Source organism: Camellia sinensis, chromosome 11, assembly GCF_055761805.1.
Source record: "Camellia sinensis isolate YWXY chromosome 11, ASM5576180v1, whole genome shotgun sequence".
Lineage (NCBI taxonomy): Eukaryota > Viridiplantae > Streptophyta > Magnoliopsida > Ericales > Theaceae > Camellia > Camellia sinensis.
The window spans coordinates 167232388-167252938 of record NC_138971.1 but is presented as its reverse complement, the minus strand read 5'-3'; the positions used below and the strand labels follow the sequence as shown (position 1 = coordinate 167252938).

The window sequence follows — 20551 nt, the reverse complement described above, 5'->3', positions numbered from 1 at the left end:
TTTCTTCTTCATTAGAAATTTCTTCTCTATATATTATTTCAAAATCTTGTTCTTCAAGGACTTTGATAATTTTCTTTGCACTTTTTCCCCTTTTTGGGCATTCGGGTGCATAGTGACCTTCTTCGTTACAAATGTAACATTTACAAATTTTCTTTTTTGAAACACTTGTTGGTTTCTTTTTTCGAATATACTTTTTCTTTTTTGAAAAAGTTTTGTTCTTTTTCCAAGGTTTCCATTTATATTTTCTACGCTTTTTGGAAAATCCTTTTCTTTTAGGAAATGTATTACAATCAATTTTTCAATTTTCTTTTAAAATTTTATCACAACATTTTTGACCATATTGTGAGTTAGAAATTTGATTTTTTATTTATTTTTTCGCCTTTGCTTCTAGATACCGATCTGTTATCAGTCTTAGAACATAATTTATGCGAAAATCAAGATTATCATATTCTTCCTTCCCCATTTTTTTGAGAAAATCAAGATATGTTTTAATACATAGCTCATCCCATGGATTAGGGAGTTTATGAAAAAATTGATCTAACCAGGGCTGATTTGCTGGTGGATCAATAAGATAATAATATTTTTTAAAAGTTTGAACATAATCTTCAAAAAGACAAATATTACATAATTATAATTTAGTCAAAATATAATTTGTATCTGCTTGCAAATTAGTATCTCCTGCAAAACCACATAAATTTTCTTTTATGATTTTTGCAAATTCAGCTAAAATTGTGTCAAGGGTGAAAAAATTTGTTAACAAAGCCGTTTTTTGACTTTTTCCAATTTCAGATTTTTCCCACTGTCTTAACCATTGCAACACATCTCCTTGGAGAGTTGCTGCAACATAATCAAGGAATTTTTCCTTTGACCAATTATTTTATAATTGGTAATAATGATGGACAAGGATTGTGCCTAATCATCAATTGCTTGTGGTTGATCCTTAAATGGAACATGAGACAAGTCTAAATAAGTACTATTTTGAATTATTGGATACTTATGATTATTATCTTTTCTAGATATTACTGGCTCAGGTGTAGGATTAGAGGTATTTCCAATGTTAGTATCATTTTTAACTTCATTTGTCTGAATAAAGTCAAAATTTTCTCCATCTCCCCATGTGCCAAATAATTCGGGATCAATTGGCTCTTTTGCCTTTCTTTTCCCTTTATTTATTTCCGATGAAATGTCTTGATCTATTGTTTCTTCAGATGAGGATGATTGGCTGTCATCATCATTAGTGGACATATTACTATCATAATTAAAGTGTTGTAAAAGGGCTTCATTTTCTAGATAAGTTTCTCTTATTTGATCTAGTAGCTTATTTCTTTCATCAATACCTAAGTCTGGGTCTTTATATAATTTTCTCCAATAATCTAATATTTCAACAATATTTTCATATTCAGTTTTATTATAGGTATTGGTTTGAAGTACCATAATATCTTCTGTACCATAAAATAGCCTAGGGATGTAACTATCTCCTGGACTATTCATTCCATCATTGTTTATGAAGGATATAGTTTCTAATTTTGTCACCAAATTGTTTATTGATTTTTTGCTTCTTTATTTAAGACAATATTTATTATAGAACCCAAATTGTCTATTTTAGATTCTATAGACTCAACTTTAGTCTCTAGATAATTTTGATTTATTTTTTAATTTTCATCTAATTCGGAAAACCAAGAACACATAATATCAGTAATATTATTTAAACTAGAACACACACTATTTATATTTGCAGATTCTTTAGTAATATGCAAATTATGATCATATTTATTATTAACATTATTTTTTGTATTTCCAAAGCATATTATATCATCAGAATTAATTGTCATTTTAGATTATTATTGGTACCTAAGACCCTCCTAGTGTATTATCTGGTGCCTAAAATCTCTCTTTATGATCTTAAAGACTTAATTATGGCCAATAGTCAAAAGATCTTAACGAGTATATGGGTTTTGACATACACTAAGCATATAGGTTTTACAACAACTATAAATGAAACAAATAATTATGAAGATATAAAATACAAAAGATACACAAAAAACTTAGACGGAATTTTTAATTTAAAATTTTATTTTATTTTTTATAACATAAAACACACCATACAAACTTATATATATATCAAAAATTTATACATAGAGAGAAATACTTACATAGTTTGATCTTGCTTTCAGAAGCTCTTCACCAAGCTCTGATACCAATCACAAAACTAAAAAGGAAAGGAGTTTTTTACTATTTTTATTATGGAATTATGGTGGAGTTATGGAATTAAGGTAGAGAAATTAGAGACAAAGAAGGAATCTCAAAGATGGAGAGAATATGGAGAGAATTTACATACATTATTAAGTTGGCATAAAGGCCAATATATAGACTTACAAGGGGTGAATACAAACAAAATATAACTTAATGCCTATCTAACTCTATATCTAACATATCTAACTTTGCAAGACTTTACGTCCAAAAGTTGCAAAATTTCTAACTCTTCAGGCAAGCCTAGTCATGGGCTTTTTGAAAAGTCTTCAAAAAAGTAAATACAAAGAGACAAAATAGTTAAAGGAAGAACTACAATTATTTTATGTTATTCTAATTATTCGTCTCTGTTTCATACTTTTGGAATGTGATTCATAGGCTTTCTTGTTCCAATCGTAATTGTTAGAATTTAAAGATGACAGTTAGACTCCCTCGTGCTCTCGAACCCACCAGTCAACCCACCTTCCCCTCAGGCCATCTATGGATGCTAGAAGCACAATAACTCATCACGTGAGTAACATACACAACCAAACATTTTCTCATCACTTTCCCGAGAAAACACAGCTTCCCATTTCTTCATTACCTTACCAAATACCCACTTAAAGCAAATTTCCCCTATAAATACCCCTATAGTAATTACTTCACTCTGCAACATACACAAATACGATAATTAAAATTTGGTGTACTAACAATGGTGACTACAGTGGGTGCCCCGAGAGTCGAAAGCTTGGCGATGAGCGGGATTGAATCAATCCCAAAAGAGTACGTGAGGCCGAAAGAAGAGCTGACGAGCATTGACAACATATTTGAAGAAGAGAAGAAAGAAGAAGGGCCACAAGTGCCTACAATTGACTTCAAAGACATGGACTCGGAAGATGAGGAGGTAAGAGAGAGGTGTCGGGAGGCGATGAAGAAGGCGGCGGCGGATTGGGGGGTGATGCATTTGGTGAATCATGGGATAGCGGAGGAGGTGAGGGAGTGGGAGAAGGTGGCTGGAGAAGGGTTTTTTGAGCAGCCGGTGGAGGAGAAGGAGAAGTATGCAAATGACCATGATAATGGGAATATTCAAGGGTATGGGAGCAAATTGGCTAACAATGCTTGTGGTCAACTTGAATGGGAAGACACCTTGCTTACCCTGAGGACAAGTGTGACATGTCCATTTGGCCCAAGACACCAACCGACTACATGTAAGTTCAATAGCATTCATTAATCAATGAGTGAGTGAGTTTGCTTCTTTTTGCTGGGAAAAAATTTGGTAAAAAATGTTTTATATGATTAGTTATGATATTGAAATTAGTGTATTAGTGTTACTGATAGTGGTGATGATGTTAGTGGTATTGAAAAAAGATATTGGTTGTTGGTGGAGGTGGTGATGGGATGGAAGTAGTGCTGACGGTGGTAATAAAATAGAATTAGAAAAATTTTGATTTGAAAAATATTTTCTACATTTTTCAAAAGTTAGAGAATGTGAGATTTTAAAAATATTTTTTGTTGACACAAATAGAGAGTTAATTAACTTCAAAATAATTTCTTAATTTTCTTTTTATTTATTAAAAAGATATGAACCCATCATACAAGAGTTAGAATTTAAATCACACACTGTTTTTCTTAATAAAATTATAAATATTTTTTCTTGAGTACTTGGATATATGTTTCATTAATATTTCACACTAACATGTTTAGTGAATTTGTATTTTCCTTTGTTTGTCCCATCTGACTTCTCTGTAACATGAATTTTTTTAGGAAAATAACTTGACAATGATATCAAGAAAAAGTAAATACCAACAGACGGAAAATATTATAACTATTAATAATTACGATTATAATTTTTTATTAATTTGTAATTAATTATCACGGACTCCACTACAGTGTAATTTTCCCATTTTTATTTTTATTTTTTATCTGGAATATATAATGGAGAGGGGTCTTGAAACAAAGATGTACAAAAGATCAAAACACAAAATCTCCTACTCTATGTTTATATTTAACTAATAATGTTAAGAGAATGTGTACTTCTAAAATTTTACGAAGAGTACAACAAAATTAAAAGATGTGGAATGAAAATGTTAAAAAAATGAAGTATATTTTGGAACCTAAAAAAAGAAGTATATTTTAAAACCAAGTGTATTTGGTTATTTTGATTTTCTTGAGATTTTATGTAAAATTTGAAAAATACTTATCTTCTTTTTACTAATTGAATGACATTGACTTAGAAACTAAATTATAACAGATCGCATAATTTGAAACCAAAATGCAACAATTAAAAGCTTAGAGAATAAAAGTATAATACAATGTACAATTTGAAATCCAATTTAGTTTTGATCCAACTTAAATCTAATCAATCCTACATTTCTTTCAAAATTGTGTCAATCTAGTCCGCAACAGCTGAGTACGCAAAGCAACTTCGAGCCCTAGCTACCAAGATCCTCTCAATTCTATCCCTTGGCTTAGGTCTAGAAGAAAACAGGCTAGAGAAAGAAGTTGGAGGCAAAGAAGAGCTCCTCCTCCAAATGAAAATCAACTATTACCCAAAATGCCCTCAACCCGAGCTCGCTCTCGGGGTTGAAGCCCACACTGACGTGAGTGCACTCACCTTCATCCTCCACAGCATGGTCCCAGGGCTCCAACTCTTCTACGAGGGCAAGTGGATCACTGCAAAATGTGTACCAAACTCTATCATCATGCACATTGGGGACACTGTTGAAATTCTTAGTAATGGCAAGTACAAGAGCATTCTTCACAGGGGACTTGTTAACAAGGAAAAGGTGAGAATTTCATGGGCGGTTTTTTGTGAGCCGCCAAAGGAGAAGATTATCTTGAAGCCATTGTCAGAGGCGGAGCCGCCGCTGTTCCTGCCGAGGACTTTTGCTCAGCATAGTCAACATAAATTGTTTAGGAAAACCCAAGAACTTGGCTCTAAATTATTCTGGAAAATGCTATGCTATCGAATTTTTATACAAAATTTGATTTCAGAATGACATGGTGGTGAGGTGAAATTTCATAAATTAAAAAAAAATTAATGATGGGTCTTTATGTTTTTTAAACGAAAAGCCATGTTGTTTTGTATGATAATTTTGTATAATTTGTCGATTTGTGTAGCATTAGTCTAAAATCAATTGTTTGGATTGGTTTGTAATGTTATGGTTTGGTTTGATGTTTAGAGTTTAATCATTGGCAGGTCTTATTATGCATTTACCTGTTTTTGTCTCAGTGCTATTGTCCTTTGCCTGTCTTTCAACTATTATTTATCAATAAGATCATTTTCTTGTTATAATCTCTGGTTAATTAATGGTTCTCGATTATTGAAATCTAATCTAGATATTTCTATTTCTATTATATTAGTGAAAACCCGTGTTATGCATGGGACGTGAAAAAATTAATAAAATATGTTTATATGAAATAATATAAATAGTAGATTTTTGTATGTAAATTATGAAAAAAAAAAATATATTGAAACTTACAATTTAAGTTTTATAATTTTATCACAATTTATGTATCAATTTTTAATTTGCCACAATTTCAATAATGTAATTTTCAACCCCTTTGCTAAAGTTGTAAACTTGGACGAGTTGAACCCAAGCAGCTCGAGTCAAGCCTGTAAATTTTTAAAGATTATTCAACATAATTTTTAATTTGGTAAGAACCTATGTAAAATTCAAAAATTCGAATAAATTTGAATGGATTTGGACAGATACATCAAATAACCTGAGCAATCGAAACAAAATTATATATATAATATATAAAATTATTTACTAATTTATCTTTTTTAATAATAAATAAGATTACTTAAAAATTTAATATTAATGAATAAAAGCAAATACACATTTTAAAAAGGGATTTTCCGACCACACTGCCCGCTTAGGAACCAGCTGGAGAGCACTGGCAGAATAGATGGCACCTGACTGACCTGTAACAGAAATATAAGAATCCCGCGGTGGTTTCGACCACTCGGGGGCACTCCGACGATCAAGTCAGTATATCTCTCAAAGATAAATCAAGTACTAAACTCACAAGCTTGAGTATCAAAAGCATACCTTAGACCCATGGGGGTGCCTCTCTTTTATAGCCAATCCAATCCTAGTCCCAATAGGAGCCTGACCCTAATGGACTTAGGATTACTACTAATCTGGAACTCCCAGTGGATTTAGGATAAACTCTCTAAGAGTCTTATCTTTACCCAAACTGAAGTCTTCTCCCAATCTAGGACTCTTGTCCTTATCCAAGTTGAGTTCCCTCTTCATTCTAGGACTCTTGCCCCTTATCCGCTTATCTCGGATTCTGATATCTTCGGAGGAAACCTCGGCCTAGCCGAGATGACCTCGGCACAACGACCGAGACACGTGGCACCTCGGCTGACACGCCGGCGTCACCTTGCCACGTGTTGGTACTCAGAAAATATATCCCCACAACTGCCCCCTAGGTTCTATTACCTCGGCATTCTGAGGTGATAGAACCTACACTGTTCGTTCATCTATGCCCCTCTGTCCGAGATCAAACTTGCCGACCTCAAAGTTTCCTGGACTTTGCTGTCCACTTCTGTCAAGTATCAAGATTTATGCCTTCCAAGCTGCTTGAAATTGCACCTCCTAGCCGAGGTTCTGGTTCCATTAATTCGTAAACTCCAAGAGCTTTGCAACTGCTCCACTCACACTCTCTAGTGAGTTCCCGATTTCCAGTCATCTATTTGACTCCGGCGATTTTCATATCGGCGTTCATTTCACTTGGTAAGTTCATAAACTCTTACTTTTTTATTAAGCTCAATCTTTCATAACTCTTCTGATTTACTTTGAATCTGTTTATTTGCCCTCTGTTGTCTTCTATTTTTGTCTGTTTTCAAGTTTTTGATTTCTTATTGCAAAAATGCCTGGAACTGTTCTTTGTCATATCCGCTTTCTGTTGCTAGTATCATGTCTGGGTCATTACTTTCTTGTTCTTCACATACTTACTTAGTGCCTGTGCACTTGGCCTTATTCTTTGAACTTTGTCATCTTCTTGACTTCTGTTTTTCTCTTTTTTCATTTAATCCTCTGGCTTCTTCGCTTTCTAGCTCTTTTGCTTGAATCCGCCATTTGTTCCAAGCTTTCAAGCTTCTGCAACTGTCTTCGTTTCTCTCCTCCGGTGAAGCTTTACGTCATTCTGTCATTGTCGTCAAACTTTGGCAAATCTCATTCCGACTTCCCTCTTTCTGGTAAGCCACTGTTCCTCCTGGTTTTATTTCTTGTTGCTTTCCAAGAAGCTCTGCTTCATTGTTTAATCACCATTGTTGTTTTACCCATTATTTCCAAATCATCTTCTTGAATACACATTGTTCACACATCTGTTGATTTCTGCCACTATTCTTGGCTTGACACACCTATGCAATCTTTTTGCCTTGATTTCTTGATAGCTTCATCATCATTCTTGATTACGAATTACATTCTTGTTTCTGTTTTCTGTGTCTTTTTCCAGATTCTTGCTTTCAATCCTTGCTTTCAAAACTCCGAGGTGCCAATCGACAAGAAGAGCTTTGATCAAACTCTTCAAGAGCTCGAGGCTGAGCTCGAGGCTGGGAAGGCTGTTGAGAAGTTCTTTCCAACTGTCTTCTGGGGGTGAGACACAACCTACCGCTGATGCCGAGTAGTTTGCTTCCTTCTTGAAATTGATGCCGAGGTAACGGTAGAAAAGCTCCTCCAACTGACTGCCGAGGCTGAACCATTGTCGTCCGTCGAAGTAGATTAGTCCGACGTTCTTGCTTTCAGTCCCTAGTTTTTTAAGGTCTTCATTTTTGTACTTGCCAACCTTCTCAGCTCTTAACAAGCTAGTTGGTCATCTCGGTTGATCATATCTCGGAAAACGTCTTTCAGTGTTATCTCGGCTATACCAAACTTGTAAATTGCTACAAATTTCAACAAGTGGTAGACTTCATAATCTTCGGTTAACTCATTTTGTAATTTGCTCAAAAATTTCAACAAGTGTTAACATTCCTTGCTCCTTAATTATCATTCCTTCCCCCTACACCTTCTCCCTGGCCCCTAATGTGAACGCAAGTTGTACTTAGGATCACATTAGGGAAGTGGGCTTCATGCTGTAGTCACAGACCTGATGTGTTCTTCTTTCGCCGATGTACTAAAACTTCTGGTATTTAATTCACCCCCTTTAGACCCTCTTTCTCTTGGCCTTTGCAAACTATCATCGCTATTTCTTGAAGCATTTATTCCTTTTCACAATTCTGGTCACCACTTCTGGCGTGCATTTAGTGGTTCTAATCAAAACGACGTTTGACTCTGGAGAATCTTTTGCCAACATTTAACTTTGTGCACTCTTTAGCTTGTAGATTCTCTCAGAATTTCAACAAGTGTTAAACATCATTTCGGTTTAACTTCGGTTAAGTATCATCTCAGTTTAACTTCAGTTAAACATCACCTCAGTTTAACTTCGGTTAAACATCATCTCGGCTTAACTTCGGTTAAGCATCATCTCAGTTTTTGAAGTTTTTCTTTTTTTTGTCGCTTGTACTCTTGTACCTTTTTGTTCTTTAGATAATGTAAGCTCTGCATATGGCCGATGTACCTCCTTGTTCTTCAACGTCTAATTCAACTTTCCTTCTCTGAATGAAGCGCTCTTCGTCACCCTCCCGGACGAGGATTTTCTTCAGTGTCTCTTCACTCTTTTTGGCTGGCTCCTTGCCGACATCATCTAGGACCTCCATGTCCTCGTCTTCAATCTCTGCCTTCCCTGGTTCCCGAATGTTGCAGGTAGTTTTCATTGCTGCCATGGAGCAATTCTTCGCCTGCAGTTGATCCCCTCTGACTCTTTCAATCCCATGTTCTGTGGAGAACCGCAATAGTTGATGCAACGTTGAGGGAACTGCCCCCATTGCATGCAACCATCGCCTTCCCAAGATGATGTTATAAGGTGAAGGTGTGTCAATCACGACGAATTCTGTTTTGATCTTCTTCTAACTGCTCTTGCAAGATTCTATACTTAGAATATTGTGCATGCCTTTCATACTTTGCCTCCTTTGTGCAATCTTCTCGGGGTTACATACCTCGGGTATAATAGCTACAAAACTTTTACTTCGGCAAGATACTGACCTGCAAACTTTTCATAAATTCTAACAAGTGTGAAACATATACTACTCAATGTTAACTTTGCAAACTTTTTCTCAAGTTTCAACAAGTGTTTAAACGGTGATCTCGGTCTAGCCTACTTGTAAATTGCTACAAATTTCAACAAGGATTAACATAACAAGTGTTTAAACAATAATCTATTTGTAAATTGCTACGAATTTCAACAAGTGTTTAAACAATATACTTAGCTTTTACCTTAACCTGTAAATTGCTGCAAATTTCAACAGATGATCACATGTCGGCTTAACATTATCTTGTAAATTGCTACAAATTTCAACAAGTGTTAAGCATCTTCTCTGGTTTAACCAACCTGTAGATTGCTACAAGTGTTTAGCAATAACCTCGGCCTCACTTCGACTTGTAAATTGCTACAAATTTCAACAAGTGAAGAGAAACAGTAATCTCGGCTTAACTCCAACTTGTAAATTGCTACAAATTTCAACAAGTGAAGATAAGGAATCAGCTTAACTCCAACTTGTAAATTGCTACAAATTTCAACAAGTGAAGATAAGGAATCAGCTTAACTCCAACTTGTAAATTGCTACAAATTTCAACAAGTGAAGATAAGGAATCAGCTTGACTCCAACTTGTAAATTGCTACAAATTTCAACAAGTGAAGACAAGGAATCAGCTTGACTCCAACTTGTAAATTGCTACAAATTTCAACAAGTGGAGACAAGGAATCATCTCGGCTTAATTTCAATTAAGCATCATCTCGGCTTAACTTCGGTTAAGCATCGTCTCGGCTTAACTTCGATTAAGCATTATCTCGGTTTAACTTCGGTTAAACATCATCTTCGGCTTAACTTCGGTTAAGCATTATCTCGGCTTAACTTCGGTTAAGCATCGTCTCGGTTTAACTTCGGTTAAACATCATCTGGGCTTAACTTCGGTAAAGCATTATCTCGGCTTAATTTCAGTTAAGTATCATATCGGCTTAACTTCGGCTAAGCATTATATTGGTTTAACCAACTTGTAAATTGCTACAAATTTCAACAAGTGGTAACCGCATTCTTCTTCTCTTTGCCCCCAATGTGAACTTAAAATCCACTTGGGTTCTCATCATGTAGCTTCGACCTTGTCACCGAGGTTGAATTCAATCCGAGGTTGTCGGCCTTGGTTTCTCTATTGATCTTACTTGGCTCCAACCTGAGTTTGATTTTCGGCCTCGCATCGGCGAGCCGTTTCTCTTTTCTTGTTCCGATGCCTTTGTTCCTGGCATGTCTTCCTCGGCCCTAGCATACTTCTCAATTCTGGCCAACTTTAGTCTGATCTTGTGTGTTTCCTTTTTATCTTCTGGGATTTGAGATCTGCTCATTGTGCTCTTCTCTTCTTGGACTCAGGTCCTGAGATCTTATCTTCTGGAATCTTGGATCTACTCACTCAGGTTGAGCTCTTCTTTTCTCGGACCTACTCATCTAGGCCGAGATCATGTCTTCTGGGATCTGGGATCCGGGATTTGCTCACTCAGGTTGAGCTCTTCTATACTTGAATGTTATCTCCTTAGGAGCGTTCATGCCCCCTGCCTTTGCATCCCTTCTGGAAGGGTCTTCGTTCCTCCGCAAGTATCTATCCTTCCATACCCGGAGGTCGTCTTCGTTGCTTCGATCTGTCTTCTTCGGTGCGTCACCTTCCTGGCCGGCTTCTTTCACTCCGTGACTCTGGTCACGAGTGTCTGTGTTGCTATTGTCCCCTTCAACGTCGAGATCAATAGGTCTTCCACTCCCAGCAGGAGCGTAGTCTCTAATCTGGTCATTCTGTTCGTCATTGGCCATCTATTCTTCTTTCTTTCCCACAGACGGCGCCAAATTGTGTGGGTGATTTTCCGACCACACTGCCCGCTTAGTAACCAGCTGGAGAGCACTGGCAGAATAGATGGCACCTGACTGACCTGTAACAGAAATATAAGAATCCCGCGGTGGTTTCGACCACCCGGGGGCACTCCGACGATCAAGTCAGTATATCTCTCAAAGATAAATCAAGTACTAAACTCACAAGCTTGAGTATCAAAAGCATACCTTAGACCCATGGGGGTGCCTCTCTTTTATAGCTAATCCAATCCTAGTCCCAATAGGAGCCTGACCCTAATGGACTTAGGATTACTACTAATCTGGAACTCCCAGTGGATTTAGGATAAACTCTCTAAGAGTCTTATCTTTACCCAAACTGAAGTCTTCTCCCAATCTAGGACTCTTGTCCTTATCCAAGTTGAGTTCCCTCTTCATTCTAGGACTCTTGTCCCTTATCCGCTTATCTCGGATTTTGATATCTTCGGAGGAAACCTCGGCCTAGCCGAGATGACCTCGGCACAACGACCGAGACACGTGGCACCTCGGCTGACACGCCGGCGTCACCTTGCCACGTGTTGGTACTCAGAAAATATATCCCCACAAGTCTAAAATCAATTGTTTGGATTGGTTTGTAATGTTATGGTTTGGTTTGATGTTTAGAGTTTAATCATTGGCAGGTCTTATTATGCATTTACCTGTTTTTGTCTCAGTGCTATTGTCCTTTGCCTGTCTTTCAACTATTATTTATCAATAAGATCATTTTCTTGTTATAATCTCTGGTTAATTAATGGTTCTCGATTATTGAAATCTAATCTAGATATTTCTATTTCTATTATATTAGTGAAAACCCGTGTTATGCATGGGATGTGAAAAAATTAATAAAATATGTTTATATGAAATAATATAAATAGTAGATTTTTGTATGTAAATTATGAAAAAAAAATATATTGAAACTTACAATTTAAGTTTTATAATTTTATCACAATTTATGTATCAATTTTTAATTTGCCACAATTTCAATAATGTAATTTTCAACCCCTTTGCTAAAGTTGTAAACTTGGACGAGTTGAACCCAAGCAGCTCGAGTCAAACCTGTAAATTTTTAAAGATTATTCAACATAATTTTTAATTTGGTAAGAACCTATGTAAAATTCAAAAATTCGAATAAATTTGAATGGACTTGGACAGATACATCAAATAACCTGAGCAATCGAAACAAAATTATATATATAAATATATAAAATTATTTACTAATTTATCTTTTTTAATAATAAATAAGATTACTTAAAAATTTAATATTAATGAATAAAAGCAAATACACATTTTAAAAAGGGATTATCGAATAAGTTGATATTAAAATATTATATTTTATAATGGCATAAAATAATTTAAATATGACTTTTCAAAAAATATTTTTAATTTAAAAATTACAATATAATATTTAAATATAATAAAATTAAATTTCTACAAAATAAAAGTATCTACATAAAAAAAAAGGTAAGAAGAAAATTTAGAGTAGTATTCTTATTTGATCTAAAAATAATTATAGATGACTAATAAATTATCCCCTATAATTCTCATTTTTTTAAATAAAAAAAGATATTTCACAAATCATCACTTTTATTAGAAAAATAACATTTATTTCTATTTGTTTTAGCAAAACTCACTTTTTAACAATTTGAGCCAAAATTTGTTCATTTTTTATTTTAGCTTGTTTATTTGATAACCGAGATTAAAAAAACAAAAAAAACAGGATCCACCATGTTTTCTAAGTGCTAAAAAAAATCTAGATGGATAATAAAAAAAATGTTTGAGACCCACAAAAAAAATCCACAATTGTATCCACAATGATGTGGTGTTATATGTGTCAACTCTTGATTTGCTATACACTCAATGACATGGGGTCCAACTCTATTGTCACATCATTGTGGGTGAAAGTGTGGATCTGTAGCATTGCTGAAACAATAAATTATCACCTATAACTCCCATTTTCTTTTTTTATTATATAAAAAAATAAGTTTCACCAACTATTATTTTTAATAAAAAAAAATGTTTATTTCTATTTGATTTTAGCAAAAGTCAGTTCTTAACTATTCAAGCAAAAAAAAAAAAAAATATTTTTTTTATTTTAATTTGTTTAATTGACAATTGACATAAAAAAAATTAATAGAATACATAATTTTATTAATAAAAAATGATAAAAAATAAAAATATTTTTGTTTGGCAATTGTTAAAAAAGTCATTGATTTTCTTAATATTTTTGTATTTTGTTAAAAAAAAATATTTGTATTAAAAAAATTTATTATTTAAGTCCTTGTAGTTTAAAAGGACATAATTTTTTAAAAAAATTTAAAATAAAAAATTATAAAAAATAAAAATATAAACTTTTAATGGTGATTGATAATTTGAATACGTGTATTTAATAAAATATTATGTTTAGACCAATAATATTATGACACATGTGAATATTGATTTCATTCTTATTGTAATAACATAATTTAAAAAAGAATTTAAATTTATAATTTTATTTTATAATTTAATAAAAGATGCATAAATTAAGGAATGAATATTGATCTTATTCTAGTAACATAATTTAAGGAAGAATCTAAATTTAAAATTTTATTTTAATATAAAATTAATTTATAAACCAATCATATTGTGACACATATTAACAAAAATAAAATAAAAAAAAAATAAAAAAAGAATTGCAACTTTAAACTTTAATAGAATGACAACGGTTTTCAATTATAATAGTATATAAATTTTGTATGAGGTTTTGAAACTCATAATATCTCTTCTAAAATTCTTTTTTTTTTTTTTTTGCCAAATATATATATAATTTCACCATCACTCTTATTGCTTCTAAATACAAAAATTACACTACAGGAAAATGACGATTTAACGGCGTTTAATTAACGACGTTTTATTAAATGTCACTTTTTTTGATAATTAACGGCGTTTTTTAAACGTCGCCTTTGTTGTTAGGTAAAACGGTACCGTTTTGTAAATAGAAGACGTTTAAAAAGCGCCTCCAAAACCCTGTCTCTCTTCACACCCTCTTCCCTGTCTCTCTTCACACCCTCTTCCATCTCCCTAAACTTTTATTTTGAAAACCCTATTTTGAGCACCGCCGTCTCCTTCATACTCACTCAAATCTCTCACTCACTCGTCTCTCTCTCTCTCTCGATTCTTCTTCGGTTCAGTCATTCTTCTTCGATTCTTCTTCAGTTCGGCGATCCATCTCGGGATTGCGATTTCGAAGTTCGATTTTGAGCATAGATCAGTGATTCATCTCCGTGGATTTGGAACTCTTCGTCTTCTTCAATAAGAGGTTAGTTGCTCTCCCTTTCTCTCACTCAAATCTCTTTCGATTCTTCTTCAGTTCGGTGATTATTCTTCAGTTCAGTGATTCATCTCAGATTGCGATTTCGAAGTTTGATTTTGAGCATAGGTCCGTGATTTGTCTCCGTGGATTTGGAACTCTTCATCTTCTTAATTTTCAAATGCAACCAAACATAGTCAGATGAAAAGAGCATTAATATTTTTGTGCAAAATATTTTTGCCTAAAATATATTTTCCGGGGTAAGAAATATTTTAGATGAAACAAATGGAGCCTCAAAAGGAAAAAAGAAGAAAGAAACAGAGGCAATAACACAACATTATGGTCTTTTAAAAAATCTGGCCTTGTTAACTCAAATTCTTGAAACCAAATTCTGAAGACAACAAACGAAAAGCAAAATTTTGATCTTTCTATGCATTGTATAATTCTGAGAAATATTTCTACTTGTTCTCCCAAAATTTTGATCTTTCTATGCATTGTAGAACTAGTGTTCTTGTCATTTAATAGTTACCTTCTTTTTTTTCCTTTCTTTTCTTTTTTTTTTTTTTGTAATTTTCTTTTCATATTTCTTTATGTGTGGATTGAGAGAAATCATTTGAATTGATTAGAAATCTCTTCTTTATGATGGCATTTTTAGCATTTATGTTATTCTCTTCTCAATCTTCTCATGGATCAAAAGGAAATCTAATATTCAGTAGAAAGCAATAGATAGGACTATGGAATGGTCATAACAATGTTACAAAATTGAATACATAATTATATATATAAAAAAAATTAAATTAAATATCATACTTGCTTAACAATAGAAATGTACAAGCTATACTAAAATGCAATACACATTGAAGATGATGGACTTATTTCATCCATTGACATATCATAGCCGAATGGCTTGGGTATTAGAACTGTGCATTGAAGTTGGTTTGTTGCGTTTTTTACATATTAATGGGATTGTAATAGGCATGGTGGACCCTTTTTTGAACGAGGTTATTGTTTCATTACTGTTGAGTGACTTCCATATTTGTTAATTTTCTAGAAAGGTTCATGCACCATTTTCTTTATTTCATGTAGTAATAATCCAAATTTTATTGATGACATTCCAGTTGTATCGTGACCTTTAAAAACCATGGTTGTGCCTCTAATCCATGTTGATTTAGAGTCAGAGTGGGCTACTCTGCACCCAATTCTCTGAATTGATCCTCCGTCTATGACTCTGTATAGAGAGGCACATGCACACTTTCCAATCTATTTCTTTTTTTTGTGGCTCTGTTATTGTTCTACAGGGGTTTGTTTCTCTTCCTACAATCCTGCATCAACTTAGAGTTTCCTTCACCAACATTTTTGGCATAAGCTTAGATTTTCCTTCACCAACATATATGATTGTATCGCCAATACCAATACGATTATTGGGTTATTGTGAAATCGCATTATGATTTGGCTAGCATCTTTCCCATATAATAAATCTTCCTCTCATCATACTTTCTACTATTGTTGCAGTGAATTTTATACTTCTTTTCACTATTATTTTGTTATAGGTTTTTTTCTGTTCATGTTTTGCATGGTACAAACTTTAGTTGAAGAAGTTTGAATTAGTGATGTTTTCTTGTATCAAAAAAGAATCTTGTGTCTTAACTTGTGCTATATCTTGATATGTTTCTGTCATGTAGATGGTTGGAGCAGAAGCATTGAGGATTGGTGTAAATGGGCCATGGGTCACTAAATCATACCTTGAAATGATTCTTGAAAGAAGAGGTTGAGAAACGGCATAATTTCGTTATTGTTTTTACCCCATCTGTATTCCCTACAATTGTTTGGTTCCTTTCGCCTTTCGTCTTTCATATCAGTTATTCTCTTTTCAATTAATCCCCATCTCACTTGCAGGTGTACCACGCCTTAATACACCACCACTTTTGTCTAATACATCTACCACTATTGTTCAAGAAAGGTTGATTACTGCACCAAAGCCTCTTCGAATTGCTTCGAACCTTGTGTTTGAAGATTTATCTCAGCCATGGACTCAATCGCCAACAAAATCCCAAATGGAACCTGTACTAGCAACTTGGCATTTTGTCTCACCAGATCCTCCACTTGCTGATGGCTCTGTCATTGGTATGTTTTCTCAACCAGTAGAAAGTAAAATTTCTCATGCCAGCATTATTGTTAAGTGAACTTTGCCTTGGGTGTGTTATCTATTCTTCATTTATCTTGACTCCTTTCATGAAACAGCTACAGATCCTTCTTCTGATACAAGGAAAAGGACAGTTCAATTGCTCTACTCCTGGTATACAAGCCGATCTTTGTAATGCTACAAATCCTGAATGCTCTCCTTATGTTCTCAGGGTTATTCCTGGAAAAACATACTGACTACGGATTGGTAGCTTAACTGCTTTAGCAGCTCTCAGTTTCGAAATAGAGGTAATTTATTTTTTTAACATAGATTTGAACAACCACATTCTAAACCATTTCTTTTTTGCCGATCTTTGTTTCCTTGTTTTGCAATATCATAGATTTGACTTCTTTTTTATATTTTTGGCAGGCCACACCTTTACTTCTGACAGTGGCCTACTTTCTTTTTGATCTTCAAGGTATGTTTCGTTTCTCTACTTTCTTTTTGATCTATACAAATTGCATATATATATATATGTGTGTGTGTGTGTGTGTGTATATGTATGTATATGATTGTGTTTATGAAGTTTAATTTGATTGTTGCTTGTTTGTTATTTGAGCTTCAAATCTGTGATTCTGTCTGTTTAGTTACTGAAAAATAGTTTGCTGGAATAAATTACTGTGTAGATTTTGGGTTCTAATCTAAGGCTGTTTTACTTTTTAAGGCATTCAATTATGACAATGAAGGCTGCCAAGGGTAAGGGGGCACCAATCAGGGTCCCAAAGGAGGCGTTGAAGCCAGTTGATGACGGGTTTGCTAAGTTTGTGTAACATTTTGGTGGTTGTAGTTGCATCTTTGTGGGTTTTTTTTTGTTTGTTTTGTTTTTGGTGTTTACATTAATGTGAATGACTCTGTTTAATAAACTTCTTATACAATTTTTGGGGCTGCAAAAAATAAACTTTGTCAGCCTCTGACCAGTAAGCAAGTGAACATAAACTTTATCAATAGGCATTCAATAAACATAATATTGATAAAGTTTATTTTTTATCCTCTGACATTAGGTTTAACCTGTTCAAAAATTGATTTTCAATAACTACATTTGCGAACCCGTTACTGATTTCCCATTGCTGGTTATGCCTAACTCTGAAAAATGCTTTTTCTGTAACCCAACTTTTTCTATTATGTAGTTTGCTTTGACGTAAGTTCTGTTTCATATCCTTGCTCTCTTGAAACTGTGCTTGGAGAAACAAGCCCTTCATTGTCTTAGTTTCCTTGAGAATTGTTACAATAATTCAATATCCATTTCTGCAAGAAAGTGTTTTTTTTTTTTTTTTTTCTTTTTTTCTTTTTTTCAACTCATGATATAAGAATGTCTTTTTGCTGCCAATGTATGCAATTCTGGGAAACCTTGGAGTGGTTCTTTTCAATACTTCAAATGTCATTTCTGCTAGAAAATTGATTTCCTCTTCTTCTCCCCCCCCCTTCCCCTCAACAAATCCTAGACCCAAACATAGCATAAGAGTGTGCTCTGATTGATGAGAATTTCTAGCTACACTGGTGTTCGTGGCCTAGATTTCCCTAATGGATCTGCAGGAGTATACCTTTCCGAATTTCTGTCTGGAGAGAACTCCATTGCCTGATCCTCTATCTCATTGCTTATAATCCCATGCTACTTTTTCGTATTATGCATAGTAAGGTTGTTTTGTTCTTATTCCTCGCCTTTGTCATGAATATTTAGCATGAAATAAATAGATGTTGAGATGTCTCTTTCGAATTATGGAATGGGAATTTCACAGTAAGTTATTTTTTTCCATCAAATGATATCAATATTATGTTTATTGAATGCCTATTGCTGGTCATACCCAACTATAGAAAATGCTTTTGCCATAAATTGACTGTGCTTATGTAGTTTGCTTTCTATGCTGACAGAAGTTCTGTTTTCAGATCCCTGCTATTTTGTAACTGAGCTTGGAAAACTAATTCCTTCTGTTGTCTTAGTTTCCTTGAGAATTGCTTCAGTAATTCAAAACTCAAAAGTTATTTATGCTAGAAAGCAAACTTCTTTTTTTTTTTTTTTTTATCCCTTTTTCAGATAACGATACAAAATGTCTTTTTGCTGCCAACATGAGCTAATTATGATAATTTTAAATTTGTATTTAAAACCTATAAATCATGAGATAGATCATTTTAATTTTAAATTTATATTGTGCCAATTTTAAATTTAAATTAATAGATTTCTTTCTATATTTAGTGACTCTCAAATTTGAATTTTGAAATAGGTTAATATACATTTTATTTTATTTTTTTGATTTAATATATTGTCTATTTGAAAGTCATAAATCAAAGGATATTAATTTTTATTTATTTATTTATTTATTTTTGCTTGAATAAGAGCTAGTCAATAAAAGATTTTTTTTTAATTTTTAAAAATTAAAAAATTATGAAATTTAGATTAAAAACTAAGAATTCCGTAAGATTTGTGGGTTAAAAATCTCTTTTTTCTTATATAATGTGTAGATTTTGTTACCAATTTTTTTAATAATATATAAAATGGGAATTGGAGAAAGGAAAATATGGTAAGACTTTAATGCAAAAAAGAGAATCTTATCGACTAGATAAACCTTTCGTCTTTTGATTGATGAACTTGAGCATTTGTTAATCCTGGGTGAAATCGGTGGGGTTCGGCTGTTTTATTTTTATTTTTATTTTTAGTTTTTTTTAATTTTTTTTTTATTTTTCAATTTTTGGGTCGAACTGATTTATTTGATTTTGTAATTATGTGAATTGAACAAACCGAGGTACACATATAAACCGTACCAAACTGATCTATGCGGTTGGGTGCAGTTGTTACGGTTTTGGGATTTAGAAAGGATTTGACAAATATATGTAATGATCTAGAAAAGATTACATATATATAATACAGTCATGTGATTCACAAACACACACACACACACACATATATATATATATATATATAAGAGTATACAACATGAAAAATCAAATAGCAAAGAGATATTGATCATGATTAAAATCTAATGTTGAAAGTTGAAACCAAACGGGGTTTTCAAAAGGGTACCAAAAATTAGGGCTTTCAAAATCAAAATTAGGGTTCTCAAAATCAAAAGTTAGGACTTGAAATTTACCTTAGTTCTGTGTTGAAATCGTTACACCAAAAACATAGTGAAAGAGGAGTGAACAAGTCCTTGCAAGATGGAGGGTTTTACCGCGTCATTGAAATTTACATTAGCTATGTTCCTTCAGAAGGACGAAGATTTGAGAATCAGAGGGAGAGACGAGTGGGTTTCAAGTCGAATGGCGGTGTAGATTTAGAGAATGGGGTGACGAAGGAAGAGGAATGGATGAAGGAAGGTACTGTTGGTGGTTGTGCTTTTGATAGTCTTAGAGAGAGTGGAGGGGTTTTTGATTCGGCAACAAATGGCGATGCATATTTGGAAGCATGGAGCAAAAATATAGAAGAGGGAAGGGGGATTGAGAGAAACTTAAGGGACTTAATTAGTGAGAGAGAGAGAATGAATAAGTAAAGAGAGACGAGAGAGATTGCTTGTTTACCTAGGGAAGACAAAAAGGTGTTTTTAACTTTTCGTTGTGGGAATAGTTCAAAAAAACTTCACTATGGGAAGGCTAAAAAGTTGTGTCATGTTATATTGAGTGTGTCACGTCTCCAAAATTTTACAATAAATACAACCCCAAAATATATATAAATGACAGCATAAATCAAAGTATTAAGTCCTTCCATTTCATAACATTAATAGTGCAAAAGTTTAACATAAATAAATGTCTTAGAAGCTTACATCTTTCCAAGTCTTAACTTGGTTATAACAAAAATGAGACTAGCTCTTACAAATAGAGCCCTTGGCTGTACAAAACTACACAATCAAAATAAAGAAGCTCATGCTCCTAAAAGTTCCTCCAAACTACTGTCTTGGTGGAGGCATGC

General features: G+C 33.6%; 1 protein-coding gene, 1 long non-coding RNA gene and 1 pseudogene across 4 annotated transcripts; 2 read left to right on the top strand and 1 right to left on the bottom strand.

Annotated features, from left to right (window-relative positions):
• Positions 1-2785: 2785 nt before the first annotated feature.
• LOC114288033 (anthocyanin synthase-like) lies at positions 2786-5460 on the top strand (annotated as a pseudogene). Its single transcript, XR_014344927.1, has 2 exons — positions 2786-3441; positions 4626-5460. The product of XR_014344927.1 is annotated as an anthocyanin synthase-like (transcript).
• LOC145802997 (uncharacterized) lies at positions 4487-20125 on the bottom strand. Its single transcript, XR_014344928.1, has 2 exons — positions 19737-20125; positions 4487-4902 (listed from the first exon to the last, which is right to left on the bottom strand). It is a non-coding gene; the product is annotated as an uncharacterized LOC145802997 (long non-coding RNA).
• LOC145788807 (uncharacterized) lies at positions 14152-18354 on the top strand. Of its 2 annotated transcripts, none has more exons than XM_082896614.1 (6): positions 14152-14480; positions 16154-16238; positions 16368-16595; positions 16826-16901; positions 17023-17071; positions 17318-18354. In XM_082896614.1, the coding sequence occupies exons 2-4, from the start codon at positions 16154-16156 to the stop codon at positions 16867-16869; spliced, it is 357 nt and encodes a 118-aa protein (XP_082752740.1). In that variant the 5' UTR covers positions 14152-14480; the 3' UTR covers positions 16870-16901; positions 17023-17071; positions 17318-18354. The 2 variants fall into 2 exon arrangements, with proteins under 2 accessions (XP_082752740.1, XP_082752739.1); XM_082896613.1 differs by having other exon boundaries at positions 14170-14480; positions 16713-16901.
• Positions 20126-20551: the final 426 nt, after the last annotated feature.